The following is a 16538-nucleotide window of genomic DNA, read 5'->3' on the forward strand; positions in this document are numbered from 1 at the left end:
CAATTTAGAGGGAATTACAAAATATGACCTATAGACCCTCTAAAAAAAGACGAAGTAGTCAACAGTTTTATAGTTTTAAAGATGCTATATTTAGAAGTAAATTGTAATTATAGGTCTACTACGATAAACCTATAATTACATGTTTTAATAACGATTTTTACTATAAATACAAATGTCCAAAAATATTGCTTATATTCTAGAACTTGTATATTTGATAAATACGAACATACAATACGTAATTTTAAGTAATTGATTTTAATACTTTTGAATCAGTTTTACTTTAAAATTATAACTATATAATATTTGTTTTAAAATGTAACATCTTTTTCCAAATGGATATATAAACTCCTTACAGAGAAATTAAATATTTATTTATAAAATCTAGAATAGGTTAAAGTCTACTTGATACGAAATTTCCAAAAAATTATTGTGGAATTCAGAATTTTTTTAAAATGACAAAAACTCTTATGATGGAATTCTTTAATTTTCTTACTCATTATTTATTTACCCCCTATAGACAAAAATTCTTAAAAATAAACTTTTATTTATATAATACAGAATAAATTATGGTTTAGTTGAATCTAATAGTCCAAAAATAGTAACCAAAGAAAAAATAAAGTAAAATTAATTTATTTTCGTTACTACTCCTTTTACTATCTATTTTAGAGATAAAAATAACTTAAATTAAATATTTATGTATAGGATTTCGAATAGGTTAAAGTCTAGTTGAAATTAATTATCTAAAATAGGTAACGAAAGAAAAATTATTCTGAAGTTTTATGATTTCCTTACTCGTTATAGACAAAAATTCTTAAAAATGAAATCTACAATAGCTTAGGATCTAGTGAAGGAATTCCATACTTTTTTTATTCCTTGTAGACACAAATTCTTAAAAATAAATTTTTATTTGTATAATTTAAAATAAATTAACGTTTAGTTGAAACTAATTGTCAAAATATTACAGAATTCTTTGATTTTTCTTTCTCTTTATAGATAAAAATGAACCTTAGGTGTAAAATTTAGAGTAGGTAAAAGTCTAGTTGAAATCAATTTGAAAAATAATATATATTCAAGGAAAAAATATTGTGGAATTCTTTAATTTTCTTATTCCTTATGGATAAAAATAACTCAAAATGAACATTTGTGTATAAAATCTAAAATAGATTTAATTCTAATTGAAATTAATTTTCCATAAAAGATAAACAAAAAAAAATATTCTGAAATTATATGATTTTCTTACTCCTTATGAGCAAAAATTAGTTTATTTATATAATCTAGAATAAATTAGGATTTAATTGAAATTAATTGTCCAAAAATAGTAACCAAACAAAAAATATTGTAGAATTATTTGATTTCCCTTACTCCTTTTAGATAAAAATGAACTATTCTGTCTAAAATTTAGAATAGGTTAAAGTCTAGTTGTAATTAGTTTTCCAAAAAAGGTAACTGAAGGAAAATTATTATAAAATTCTATGATTTGTAATTAATTTTCCAAAAAAAGTAACCAAAGAAAAATATTCTGGAATTCTTTGATTTCTTGTTCCTTATAGACAAAATTTTTTAAGCTTTTATTTGTATAATTTAGAATAGGTCAGAAAGAAGAAATTAATTTTCCAAAAAAAAGAAACAATATTATGGAATTCTATGATTTTTTTTATTCTTTATAAGCAAAAATTAACTTTTATTTAGAAAATCTGAAATAGTTTAGGATTTAATTGAAACTAATTTTCCAAAAATAGTGACTAAAAAAAATATTATAGAATTCTTTGATTTTCCTTATTATTTATAGATAAAAATAACTAAAATTAAAACCTTGCTGTGTAAAATCTAGTACAGGTTAAATTTTATTTGATTCTGAAATTCTATAATTTCCTTATACACAAAAATTCTGCAAAACAAACTATTATTTATACAATCTAGAATAGGTTAGTGTTTAGTTAAAACTAATTTTTCAAAAAAAGTAACCAAAGAAAATATATTGTGAAATTCTGTAATTTCCTTACTCCCAGTAGAATTAAGTTTTTAAAAATAGGTTAGGGTTTCATTGAAACTAATAAAAAAAAATAATAATAACAAAGCAAAACTATTGTGGAATTCTGTAATTTCCTTGTTGATAAAAATAACCAAAAATGACCCTTTATGTGTAAAATCTAGAATAAATTAAAATAAGATTGAAATTAATTTTCCAAAAATAAGTAACAAAAAAAAAATTGTTTTGATATTCTATGATTTTCTTACTCCTTATAGCCAAAAGTTCTTAAAAATGAACTTTTATTTATAAAATCTGGAATACATTAGGGTCTAAATTAATTGAAATTGATTTTCCGAAAAAAGTAGCCAAAAAAAAAAAATATTTCGGAATTGTCTGATTTAAAATTTTGTAAAACGTTAATAGTAAGAATGATGACCTATTATTAAAGTATTATCGCATTATGTTTTTGACATTGACATTGAAGTTGTGTCAAATGATGTAAGCCTTTAACAATATTGCTTGGACTTCTATCAATGAAATGGAAAAAGCTTAAACTTGCACAAACACATCAGTCACTTTCTACACAAAATATGACATTGATATTTCATTAAATTTATCAAAAATACAACTTTCATTAAAGAATTTAATTAAGTTTAATTGGCATCAAAGTTTCGTACACAAGTGTAATCTATATCTTTCATTATATTTTTCAGATATCCCCGAAATTTAAATGACAAGTTGCTTCAGACGACTTTTAAAGAATGCTCATTTGTCGTTAATAATACTTCTTGAGTACCATATGACACCATATTTATTTCTTGGAATGTGCAATTATGCTTACTATTGCAATAAAGATAATAAAAAATATAATAAATTGTTTGTCTATCTCAGTTTAAATTGTAATTATAAATTCTCATTACAAGTTACTTGATAAAAGTCATTTTATGCTTCACTAAATAAGAAAACAACAGAGTCTTTTTATGGCCAATGTTATTTTAAATATAATATTTGTATTTAATTTTATTAAAATGTGCTTGAATACATACATAAGAAAAATAACCGACACAATCGTATGTTAATTAATTGAGAAATAATTATAATCAGCAGTTTCTGTTGTAATAATAGACAATGAATGTTTACCCCTTTACACCACAGATAACAATTAAAAAGTACAATATTTATCCTCAATATTATTTAGATTTTACTAGTTTCATAGACCAGTGAGAGTGACCCTATAAACTTAAGATGCACAATACGCTCATTTTATTCTAAAAATAAATGCATAATCTCCTCAAGTCAACGCAACAATAATTTCATGCCTTGAAACAGACAAATTATATTGCCCTTTGGTGTTTGTTTTCGATTCTGATGGTGCCATTCAAGTCAACAGTGTAAATAATGTGCAATGTTTATCTTACACGCCTAAATTTGCCCTTTGATCAAGTATTTTATTACTTAACAATTTATTTTGTAATTTTGCATATTTAATTCTAATATGTGAATACACAGAAAGATATCTTTTTATTATTACATTTTCAGTTGTAAATTTAATTTCATTAGATTACTGTAAAAGTTTCAACTAATAAAAATAAAAATTTAATGAAAATTCATTAAATTTTTAATATTTAATAGTTTTTTTTTTTAATTAATAATTGTATTTTATTCATCTTATGGTTTACAGAAGGGGAATGAATGTTCTTATTTGAATGAATGAATGGATGTAAGCTCATAATACGTAGTTATTGTTTCCATAAATATTTACCTCCGAAGGAAGAATGGTTTATCTTTTTGTTAAATAATAGGCACAACTTCTTTTACTCCACATTGTTGAGCATTATCTCCGCTAAAACCGATGAACTGCCTCTAATCTTTGAACTTTTACCCTGCTTGAAGCAAGACGACGAATGGACAGCGGACATTCGAAATTGGCGCCTCCACTATCAGAAGAAAACAGTCGGATTCCAGAAAAATAATTTCAGATTCATTTAATTTTCGTCAACCGATACAAATGGTCGCAAAACCATCGATGCCTTCAGAGAGTCGTGGTCGCGTGCAATATGATAAATAGGAAATTCTTCTACAACAACTATTTAATCTTCATGCAACTGTCGAATTTCTACGCGATTTTTTAGCAGAGCACCAGTGTCGATTCTTGAATCGGATAAGTAAAAAGTGCTTATAAAAAGACTGCATCGATTTTTGTACGTACTGTGCAGTGAGGCAATTTGTCTAGTCAGTTAACATGGTCCAGTTTACCAAAAGACAGTGGTCGACTCTAATTGTAATTAGTATTGCGGACTTTTGCAATGCTATTTGTGTGTCACTGCAGGCGCCTTTTTATCCACAAGAGGTAAGCTTTTTATTTTATTTTTGTTTTTCATATTTTTAATCAGTCTCCGTAGAATGGGAGTATTATCTGTGAAGGAGTAGATAGACAATCTTGAAATATTGATACAGCGAAACTCTTTAACAGAAATTTATGGAGATTGATTTAGTTTATTATGTTATTAAGATGAACTTAGAAATGTCATCAAGAAGAAAAGATTTTTGTGCATGACTGTGCAACTGTTAAATATTTTGTATAGGCTTTAACGAATTTAAGGTAAAAATGCTGAAAAATATGGTGACCAGATAAGGATTCAAAATATTATCTAATAATTTTATTTAAAGTAAATTACATAATCCTTAAATTCAATTAAAACATTAAAAGTGAATTTAGGAATATTTTAAAAATTATTTTATTATTGTATTTTTATTTAGAAACAAATGAAACTGTAAAATTAAGTGAGTGATTATTACTCATTAAAATAATATTTTTATTACAAATTCAATTTGTTTATTATAATATTTAAAAAATTAAAATAATTATTAATAATAATAATAATAATATCATTTTATTAAGAAAATATTAATAATAAACTCAAAAAATAGAAAAAAGGAAAGAACAAAAATTAAGTGAGTGAATATTACTCAATTAAAATAATAAAATTTCGATTCCAGATTAAAATAATTCATTCAAAAAATATCAAATTTTTAAAACTCAGAAAATAGAAAAAGGAAAGATCAATTTTTCAAATTTAATTGTTTAAATTTAAGATTTTCTGAATTCAAAAAAATGAAATGAGTGCGAATTACCCACTTAAATTAAATATTTATTCCAAATTAAAATAATTCATTCAATTTATATTCTTTAATAATTCATAAATTAAAATAATTAAGATTATTATACATAATACTTAAATAAAAAAATATTAAATTTTAAAAAATCAAAAAATAAAAAAAGAAAAATTTTTCAAATTTAATTGTTTAAATTCAAGATTTTCACATAAAATATCCACAATTATTGTTGGTACAACAAATTAAAAAGTAGAGAAGAAATTAATTAATTATTATTAAGAAATAGTTGTTTTTTGATCAAATTTAGTAAAGTAAATCATAATTCTGAAAAATGAATAGAGTGCCCATTTAAAAAAATAAAATATTTGTTCCAGATTGAAAAAACTCATTCAATTTATATGCTTTAATAATTTAAAAATTAAAATAATTAATATTATTATACATATTATTTTAATAAAAATGTTATTAAATTTAAAAAAACTCAAAAAGGAGAAAAAAAAGAACAATTTTTCAAATTTAATTGCTTAAATTCAAGATTTTCACAAAAAATATCCACAGCTATTGTTGGCACAATAAATCAAGAAAATATAGATGAAATTAATTAATCATTATTAGGAAATAGTTGTTTTTTGCTAAATTTAGTAAAATAAATCAAAATTCTGAAAAATAAACTGAGTACGAATTACCCCCTTAAAAATATAAAATATTCATTCCAGATTAAAATAAATTATTCTATTTATATGTTTTAATAATTCAAAAATTAAAATAATTAATTAAATTAAACTATAAAGGAAAAGAAAAGAACAATTTTTCAAAATTGAATTTTTAATTTCAAGATATTCACATAAAGTATTCACATTTACAACTGTTACAATAAATCAAGGAAACTGGAGAAGAAATTGGTTAGAATCAGTCAGATCATGACTCTGAAAAATTAAATGAGTGAAAATTACTTACATGAAATAATTAAATATTTATTCCAGATTAATATAATTAATTTTATTTATGTCTGAATAATTAAATAATTAATATTATTATACATATTATTTTAATAAACAAATTTATTAAAAACACAAAAAAAAATAAACAGGAATAGAACAATTTTTCAATTTAATTAATTTCTTTAATTCAAAATTTTCATATAAAATATTCACAACTATTACTCTTATTGAACAGTTAATTATTATCAGGAAATAATTGTTTTCTTGGTAAATTTTCTAAAAAATTGAAATATAACTTTATTTTAGAATAAAGTTTTAAAGTAACTGGATCAGATCTATTTATTTTGTAACATTGCATTCTTCCTACCAAATCATTATTGTCAAGAAATATAAATTGAAAAAAATATTAAATACTAATGTAAAATAATACTTTGTTAACAAAGAAAAAATATAATTATTACTAATAAGTAATATAAATTATTAATATGAATTAATTAAAATTACAAATTTAAAAAAGCAGTTCTATCCACATAAAGTAATAAATAAATCCGTTAAATAACTTTCAAAATTATTAATAATTACATAATCGTATATTAATTAAATTGTTATATTTTTGAAGTTAATATTACATTAATTAAGATGTCATTATAGTTGGCACTATCCAAAATATTGATAAGAAATAAAATAATTTCTGAACCCTTTAATTCAACTTCATCTGAACCAAATCAGTGATAGTCGCAGACCTCATTGCTCCTAGATTATACATCTAAAAGTTAATTGACGCATTTAAAAATGTTTACACAGACATGGCGACATGCATGCATTCAATAAATTAGTTGGATATATCTGGAGGACACGCATTATCTCTATTTACAATTAGTTAATTTTAATGTGTACACATTTGAAGAACAAGATTATTTAATATGTAAATTATATTTTGCCAACACGTTAAATGGTGCATTTAATGGTGAAAAATTGTTATCGGTTGCAGGATTAATCTTAATGTGTCTCCGGGCACCGTTCGCAGTGGTGTACGTTTCCAAAACGCAATGAAATTTATTACGCATCTTGAACTTTCAAATTGATAACGTTTTTTTATTATTTCTTAGTTGATTGTATTGAAAAAATCATTTTAATTGGTGCTATAATTATTGTCTTGCTGGTTCTTGGAAATTTTAGAACCTTTTTTCTTCCCTACTTTTCAGCAGCAGATAATCTTTGACTCTGAAGCGATAGCAGGAATATTTGAACAAAAAATATTTTCCATAAAATATATTTAGCAAATTTTACAACAACAAAACACAATCGATAACATGTTTACAATGAAAAAAAAAAACTGAAAAAAGATTAGGACGGATAAATGAAATAAAAATAGATTTGTTTGGACCCCACTGATGTAACACGCAACTCTAATCTCTTCTTGCAATTTGCCAAATTAATGATTCCAACACCTAATTATAAATGTTTTGAATGATATGAACCGGAGAAGGCCAATTTGTGTCTTATCTTTTATTACATATTATGACTACGCATCTTGTTAAAATTTTTTAGGCAATTTAATTACACAAAACAATTCTTTTTAAGTCTATGATAAGTGTCACGTTTCTATTTTTTCAGGCGGAAAGGAAGCATTGTACGGCCACCGAGTATGGTTTGGTGTTCGGCATTTTCGAATTCATAGTATTCCTTATAAGCCCAATATATGGGCAGCACTTAAATAAGATAGGCCTCAAGCTTACATTTAATGCAGGTATTTACACAACAGGGATATGTGCCGTCTTATTCGGGTAAGTTTATAACTAAAGTCCTGAAACTGATACTTATTTAAGATTAAATATGTAAATTACTGGATTTGGTTTTTAGTATTTATTGTAAACACCTAATACCTACTTTAATAAATAAAATTATAATAGTATTAAAGTAAAACCTACTGACATAGTTGTGTTTTGTTGTTTTTTAGGCTTCTAGACAAAGTGGAAGGTCATTATCCGTTTATTATCTTAAGCTTTATTATAAGGATAGTTGAAGCAATGGGAAACGCCGCCTTTCTCACTGCCAGCTTTGCTATCATAGCCAAAGAGTTTCCAAACAATGTAGCCACCATGTTTGTAAGTACATCAATGAAAAAATTCTATTTTAATTTAACAAATCTTTATTTTTTAACAGGCATCTCTGGAAACGTTCTTCGGACTTGGTTTAATTGTTGGTCCAACAGTAGGTGGTGCTTTGTTCCAGTTAGGAGGGTACACTTTGCCTTTTGCTGTCATGGGTTCAGCTTTGTTCATGTCAGCAATTTTAACTGCTCTAGTTTTACCAAAACATGAAGATGGAACAGACAAAGAAAAAGGACGTAAGTACAAATAAATTCTATAATTATTCTTTTTAATATAGCTTCTTTATCTTTCAAAATATTCTCTAGGTTCTTAAAGAGATTTAGACAATTCAAAGGTAACATTAACAACATTTATCAAACTGCTCAAAATTGTCATGTATACTGATGGTAGAGAACTAGCACACATCTAATACAAAATAATTATTACTTAAATTAAATTTTAAACATCTACTGTTTCTAATTCTATTTTATTAAACTTAGATTCATCACTCCAATGTGAAAAGACTGGAAGATAATTAATATATTCCACTTTTGTACAAATCTTCTCTCTTCTCTTGAAAGTAAGGCTCATTCAATTAATGTCTGATTGAAGAAGTTGCTTTCTTAATAGTATCTTTTCTTATTGTATTTTCAAATGAATGTATTGTTTCATATTTGTTAATAACATTGTAAAGCATCTTTCAGGAGCTTCTTAAGCATTTAGCAACGTCAACAATATTTAGATCTTGATTGTTCATGTAAATTATTACAATGGTGGCCAAAGAAATAGCTGTATACCTCTAATTAAATATCATCAGTTTCATAACACTTTTCAAGTTTTCAAATATTCTTTTTTGACATCAATGGTTTCTTTACTTCCTACTAAGAATAAAGTCTTACTATTAGTATTGTTAAATACTGACACAAAATGTAAATATATTTGAATGAGCTATTTCTTTGGCCAACTAATATATGGATTTAAAGTAAAATATCGGTCTTTTTTAAGATGTGTGGAAAATAAACAATAAAATGTGGAGAATATTGAAATATGGGACAAATTGAATTAAATCCTTTTATAAAATGACTTACAAAATGTTTAATTTTGAATTTTATGCTATTTTCTAGTCACCACAGTATATGATTTGTTGTCGTACTCTGAGTTGCATAATGACAAATTTATAAACTTGTATAATATGGTATAGTAACTTTGAATAAATTCAGAATATAAAAATGTTTAGAAATACTCTAAGAATATGTAAAATATGCTTTTTTATTTATGTTTTTATTATACTACTATTAATAAATACTTTATTGCTATTAAAACAATGTTTCCCACAAGTATAAAACATATTTTTTTTCTAATCCTAATTAACTAATTATTAAATTAAAACTAAATTTAATTGGATTTTTTCAGCTTCAATGTTGAAGGTCCTCAAAATCCCAGGGGTGCTGTTGGCGTCGAGCAGCATAATAGTAACGAGTATGTCGATAGGTTTCCTCCAGGCCACCCTCGAACCCCATCTGAGACAGTTCAGCCTTCCCCCCATTGTGCTTGGTCTGATGTTCGTCATAAACGGCGGCACTTACGCACTTACAGCCCCCGCTTTCGGTTGGCTGTGCGACACCTGTTGCTCCCCGAAAGCCGTCACCATTTTTGGAACGATCCTCACCGCTTTCGGCTTCGGATTGGTCGGACCGGCGCCCTTCTTGCCAATACCGACGTGAGTTTTAATAAATTGATCTTTGATTTTGGGGTTCAGACTTGATGGTACCAGATTTAACACACCGTATAATAAAAATTTTGATTGACTGGCTTTTATATTTAATCGGCATAAAAAAGTAACTTACAATTCAGTACTATGATAAATTCTTTAATGAAGACACTTCATTCAATTCATAGATGATTATTATATTATAATGGATTAAAATGATTATTACATAATTTAAAACACATCTGCCAGATCGGTATTCTTGTTTTCCCGGAACAATTTAATATAAATCACTGTCCGACTGATTGTGACTCTAGATAAATCTTCAAAATCAAATTGGATTATACCATAAGCAAGACGTAATGATGTTTTAATGTTCGGCGGATTCGGTTCCTCGACCATCTTCAACGATATCGAATCAACGACCTGTTATTTCAAATTTTTCGAAGTGTAATCGAGTTTAATGGGCCTCAGCACTTTGTGCTTTTTACTATACGGCTTAATTAATAAATCGGTTTGTGCAACTTAAGGTCGAAGAACACAGGCAACAATTTTTAATGAGCGGTAGACGGTAAGGAAACAGTTCAAGGTGTGCCAAGGTTCAGCACTGGCCTTAAAATAGTTTCTCTAAAACAGCTCAAATATTTGTGTCGATTAAACCATTGTTTGTCAATAATTCACTGTTGCAACATTTTCCAGAATTTTATGGGTCTCCATACTTGGATTGGTATTTCACGGATTAGGCATGGCTGCACAGTTGGTGTCTTCATTCAGCGATGCTCTCAAAACCAGTGTGTACGTATATATTTTATGCATTTCGTACGCTGAATAATTAAATAAAACCATTGCAGGGCCCACGGTTTTCCTAACAATCTGGAAACTTACGGCTTGATATCGGGACTGTGGACCAGCACTTTTGCCCTGGGAGCCTTCATAGGGCCGTCAATCAGTGGGATACTGTACGATAACATAGGCTTCAGGAATGCCTCGATGTTCATAGTCGTCACACATTTATTAGTCGGTTTTATCATATCGCTGTTCGTGATTTGCAACAAGCGACCACCAACTTATGTGGAACTCAAGGACGAGAAGACAGCTAACGGAGATGTTGATACCGGTGTCAGGACGGCACAAAATAGTGTCACTGAAAGCATGAAAAGGTTTGATTTCAACAAATTTAGTAATGTTAAAGATCATTCAATGTGTATCTATATTTGTTCATGTTTTGTTGATTGGAATTAGTGGTTGATGTCTCTTTGACATATTATTAAGAACTAAAGGACAACTGATGTTTAAGATATTTCATTCTGTTCAGTGGTTGTTCTTATCTATTTAATCATTTTTATGTTTCTGAGGAACGGTGACCATATTTCATGGGTTTCTTCTTTTGTATTGAAATTATTTCTGTGTTTATGGATCTCAATTGCTTCCCTAACTATTCCAGAAGCTTAATTTTGGTGGATTTGAAACTGTGTTGAATATTTTTTATTGGTTTAAAGACACCTAAAGCTTTATCAATCGTAGTCACCCACAAATGGTTCTTTCCTATTAGTATGAGGTCTCATTATTTATCTTATACTCTTGTATCCGTTGGTCTAAGAGCTCTTGTTCTTTAGGGAGGTGGTGTGTGGCACATATCCTCTTGGCTCATTTGGTTGGGTTATCTTTTGATGACCCTTGTTTTTGACTTTTATGGTGATTGGATAATTTATGTAGATACTGATCAATGTGTGCAGGTTTCCCATATACTCTATGGTCCAAATGTTCAAAATGACAAATATAGATACTCAAAAAATAATTACTAAAGCATTAACCCTTACATTAATTTATTGTGTTTTAGCATCCGTTCTGTTGGCAATGGCATCTCGATAGAAAAGAGTCGACCACCTGGTATGAACAGCCTGATCGCTTGCAACAGCTACAAAAGCCAGGCCTGGCCAACAAGGGATGCCAGCAGTTTAACTTTGGGACCATACAGTTACAGTTATGGAACTGTAGATAGAAGGCCCACTACTTCGTACCTCCAAGGAGTTGCATAACATTTATAGACTTGTTTTAAGTATCATTTTTACGATAGATCATAATAACTAAGTTCAGGATTGTTCGTTCATCTGTCAGCTGTTTTTACTTGTGATATTAATGAATTTTTTATAGAGAAACTTTGAATCTGTTTTTTGTCGCCAATCAAAAGTTACTACACATTTTAAGCGCACAACTATTTTATATTTATGTAAATTTTATTTATAGTTTTATTGTAATGTTAAGTTTTAAATAAAATTACAACGAAAGGCCTTCCTTTTACTTTACAATACTCCTAAGGAATTTTAAATCAAGCCATGAATAATCGCCAGCCACACAAAAACTGCAATCTTTCCAAACACACCGTACACTTAAAATCTAAGAACCAGTTCGGTTCCACCAATCTAAGCGGTAATTTTTACAATTTGATTGATTGGCAACTATAAACCATGATTACTGTACAACAGAACGAAAAACAAATAGAGGCAATTAAAAACTCAGTTTGTGTATTGGCCATTACATCAATCCGCTGAAGAAGAATCGTGTTGTTATGGTTTCCGGCTTGTTTCCTGGTGATTGTTGATACTCAGTCATGCCCAGAGATGTGTTTGACCTTTCGGGTCAGATTGGAAATATGAATGGATGCGGCGAATTTGAATTTAATTCCGAACACGAAATCTTTTGTGCCAGTCCAATTCTTTAACCTTGGAAGACCCCAACAATAATCTTGTTTTAACGTATTTTCTTACACGTATATTATTCAACCACCTGTTCCAGTAAGAAGTCCACTTCCTGTAATTCAAACGCGAGGGGAACAATGGTAGGTGAAAGAAACAATTAGCGGGTTTTCTGAAACGCTCCATCGTTATGCTGTATGAATTACTGCGTTGAGACAAATATCTGAATTAAATATCTTATTGGATTATTTTTAATTAGGATATTTAAAAATAATTACATGTAATATATGAGTGTTTGCAGGAAATACGTTTTAATGACTGATCATTTCTACTTGATGACAATGCGAGACCACAAATCTTGGGTGAATAAATCATTATCTATAATTTGCCTAAGTGTTCGATTGTGGAGAGAAAGTATCCAACAATTATAATTAGTACTCAAGCTTCTTCAAAACAAACTGACATTCACAACCTCAAACTTTCCTCCATTTTATAAAAATAAACCGCTTCAATGCATCACTTCCAATTAACTTAATACCAAATATACCAAATTATTAGATGACTATTTATAAATTAAGCTATTTTATTAGGAAAAAGTGATACTTAACTAATAAAATAATACTGTGATTTCAACATTTTATGACTATAATTAGATAGAAATTTGTCACGACATTTACATTTATGTGAAGTGCAAAATTATTACAATAATATAATAATATTATAACAATATTATCTAATGTCTAATCTATTAACCTATCAAACATTAATTTATAACACATTTACAAATTTGCTTATACAGCATATTTCACAATTAACAAGCATAAACTTAAAAAAGTTATTAATTTATTATTGTAACGAAAGTTTGTTTAAATAACATTTATAAATTCTAATTTAATAAAATTGTAAAAAGGAAGGTTACAGCTACCACTAACGGTGCAAACTTAAGTAAATTCTTAATCGATTACATAAACTGCTTGAACTGCTTAAACTTCGTACTGAATCTTTATCCGTAGTGGCTCATACCTCCCGCCAATATTGCATACACTACTCACTCATGTAGCTATTGTCGTAGTTTTAACAACGGTGAGATGTAAAGTAGTAATAGTTTAATAATAATAATTTCTTTATTAAAATTAAATATTTTAAAATTCATTTATTAATTTTGAAGTGTCCCTAATTGAACTGATATAATTGTTTAGCTTTTAATTTGTTAATTTATAAATATACAAATTCGATGAATTTATTGATAAACCAATAATTACTAATTATACATGACTCATACTGTTGTGACGCAAATATATTAACATAATATAAAAATTCTCAGAAATGAAATTAAAAAATTAATACTTCAATATCAACTTAAATATATTTTCAAGATACAATCAATTTTTAGGTTATTTAAGGTAGTGTTAGTTTAGGTTATGTTAGGTTTTATATATATTAATAATATAATATTAATTACTTGTTAAATTTAGAATGTACAAAAATTGGATTAGCAACAGATAAATCTCTCTTTCATGTATTCTTCGATAATATTAAAAGTATTCAATGGTATGTCTTAAAATTAATAATCTATAAAACAGTTCAAAATTAAAAGAGTAAAAAAATATGTCTTCGCTGCAGATTATTCATTTGTGTGAACTATAAGAATTTCGTCCCACTTGTTCTTTTATTCAGTTTAGTTAAAGTTATATCATAAAATAAAATAAATAATAGACAATGTTTTTAACAAAAATATTGTCTCGTAAACCAAATCAAATTCAAATTAAATTTCAGGTGAGTCATTTTAATTTAATTTAATAATTTTATACCCAATTTAATTATTTTTTTTCCATTGATTCATTTAAATTTCATTGGATATAATAAAATTATAACCTTCAATTGATTGAAAAATTGCTTAAAACACAATTAATTAACTATTGATGACATTATTCTGTATATAATAGTATAAATATTTTATGTCCTCAATTTTATTTTAAAACATAGAAATAATTTATTATTTTATGTTCACAATTTAATTTCTTACTAAAATCATTTTAGAATAAATATAATAAAATTTTACTTTAATATCATTTATCATAATCAATATTCTATTTTTTAGATAAAAGATTTAATTTATTTCGAAATGAAGAGTATTAATTTGTGTACTAGAATCCAGCAAAGTATTAATTTTTGTTTGTATTTAATAATTATAGTTAATATATTTTTAACAACTTTTCATAATAATAGAATTTATTGAAAATGACATTTTAGCCACAAACTTAACTACAACTTAAAATAAATAAATAAACAATGTGAATGTTATCTTGACATAAATATTGTCTCGCAGATAAATATTATAAAATTCAAATTCAATTTTTAAGCCAACTGAATAATTTCAAAGTATAATTTACAAACAGTTTAATTATTTTTCTGATTTTTACTCTTTGAGTTCGTTTAAATTTCACTGGATATAATAAAATTTTGAAATTTAATTAAAAGTTGATTGAAATATTGCTTAAAACGCAATTAACTGTGGTTAATTCTGGTTTCGGCATAAATATTTTATGCCCCCAATCTTAGAAGCCAATTCTTGTTACTGCTTTTTATTTCAATTTAAATTTAACATTATTTAAGAAAACATTATTATATTAAATGAGGTTAAGTCATGAATTTTGAAAATATTCATAAAAATTTGAGTGTATTTAAAAATAAAAAGGTTTATTTTTTCTGAAATATGTAATGAATTGGCTTAAAATTCACTTAAATGGATAAATATACAAAAAAACAATGCCATTTGGTATTCAAATACGAATATCTCCTAAATGGTTAAAGTAATCCATTAACTACAACAAACCTTTTTTGTAGAGATTTTAATTAATTACAATAATATATATTGCACATTTTATAATATTTATTTGTTTTCGAGTTATCAAATTTAGATGTAAAAAATATATATTTTTTAATTCTTAAAATTTTGACCTCCTATATCTTCTAATATAATTTACAAACAGTTTAATTATTTTTCTGATTTTTACTCTTTGAGTTCATTTAAATTTCACTGGATATAATAAAATTTTGAAATTTAATTAAAAGTTGATTGAAATATTGCATAAAACGCAATTAACTGTGGTTAATTCTGGTTTCGGCATAAATATTTTATGCCCCCAATTTTAGAAGCCAATTCTTGTTACTGCTTTTTTATTTCAATTTAAATTTTACATTATTTAAGATAACATTATTATATTAAATGAGGTTAAGTCATGAATTTTGAAAAAATTCATAAAAATTTGAGCCTATTTAAAAATAAAAAGGTTTATTTTTTCTGAAATATGTAATGAATTGGCTCAAAATTCACTTAAATGGATAAATATACAAAAAAAAAAACAAACAATGCCATTTGGTATTCAAATACGAATATCTCCTAAATGGTTATAGTAATCCATTAACTACAACAAACCTTTTTTGTAGAGATTTTAATTAATTACAATAATATATATTGCACATTTTATAATATTTATTTATTTTCGAGTTAACAAATTTAGATGTAAAAAATATATTTTTTTATTAAATTCTTAAAATTTTGACCTCCTATATTTTCTAAATGGTGAGAGTTATGAAAAAATTGTAATGTAATACATTTTTATAGAACGTTCAATTTCCTTCAAGAAATGTAAATAGAAATTTTCTGTTACGATCAATGACGAGATATGAATTTTGTCATATGGAAAACTGAGATGGGGAGGTCCTTCCTAATAAAATTAAGAGCTCATCTTTGGAGAAACAATTTTTCAGTGTGTGAAGTTAAACAAAATTGTCAATTTTTTAGCCCCCCTAATGATAACTGTAAAACTTTGTGCTCTTTTGTTTCCTTTCAAAAACTACAGAGGTTAGTAACAGATTTCCTCCAAAAATTAGAATTATTAAATTTAGTGCCTTATATTTTCTACATCCCATATAAACATTCAAGTAAGAACGTAACTCTCTCTCTCTCTCTCTCTCTCTCTTAACACATCAATTTTTTATGCAAAT

General features: G+C 26.3%; 1 protein-coding gene across 1 annotated transcript; it reads left to right on the top strand.

Annotated features, from left to right (window-relative positions):
• The first annotated feature begins 3971 nt into the window (after positions 1 to 3971).
• Positions 3972 to 12119, top strand: LOC109595988 (MFS-type transporter SLC18B1). Its single transcript, XM_020011437.2, has 8 exons — positions 3972 to 4322; positions 7648 to 7817; positions 7991 to 8138; positions 8197 to 8380; positions 9537 to 9843; positions 10531 to 10626; positions 10683 to 10991; positions 11672 to 12119. The coding sequence occupies exons 1-8, from the start codon at positions 4215 to 4217 to the stop codon at positions 11868 to 11870; spliced, it is 1521 nt and encodes a 506-aa protein (XP_019866996.1). The 5' UTR covers positions 3972 to 4214; the 3' UTR covers positions 11871 to 12119.
• Positions 12120 to 16538: the final 4419 nt, after the last annotated feature.

The sequence above is a fragment of the Aethina tumida genome, chromosome 4 (genome assembly GCF_024364675.1).
Source record: "Aethina tumida isolate Nest 87 chromosome 4, icAetTumi1.1, whole genome shotgun sequence".
Lineage (NCBI taxonomy): Eukaryota > Metazoa > Arthropoda > Insecta > Coleoptera > Nitidulidae > Aethina > Aethina tumida.

Coding starts and splice junctions, on each gene's coding strand:
- LOC109595988 (XM_020011437.2), top strand. CDS start 4,215: ATGGTCCAGTTTACCAAAAGACAGTGGTCGACTCTAATTGTAATTAGT. Junction 7,818..7,990: donor ATATGTGCCGTCTTATTCGG/GTAAGTTTATAA, acceptor GTTGTTTTTTAG/GCTTCTAGACAAAGTGGAAG. Junction 10,992..11,671: donor GTCACTGAAAGCATGAAAAG/GTTTGATTTCAA, acceptor ATTGTGTTTTAG/CATCCGTTCTGTTGGCAATG.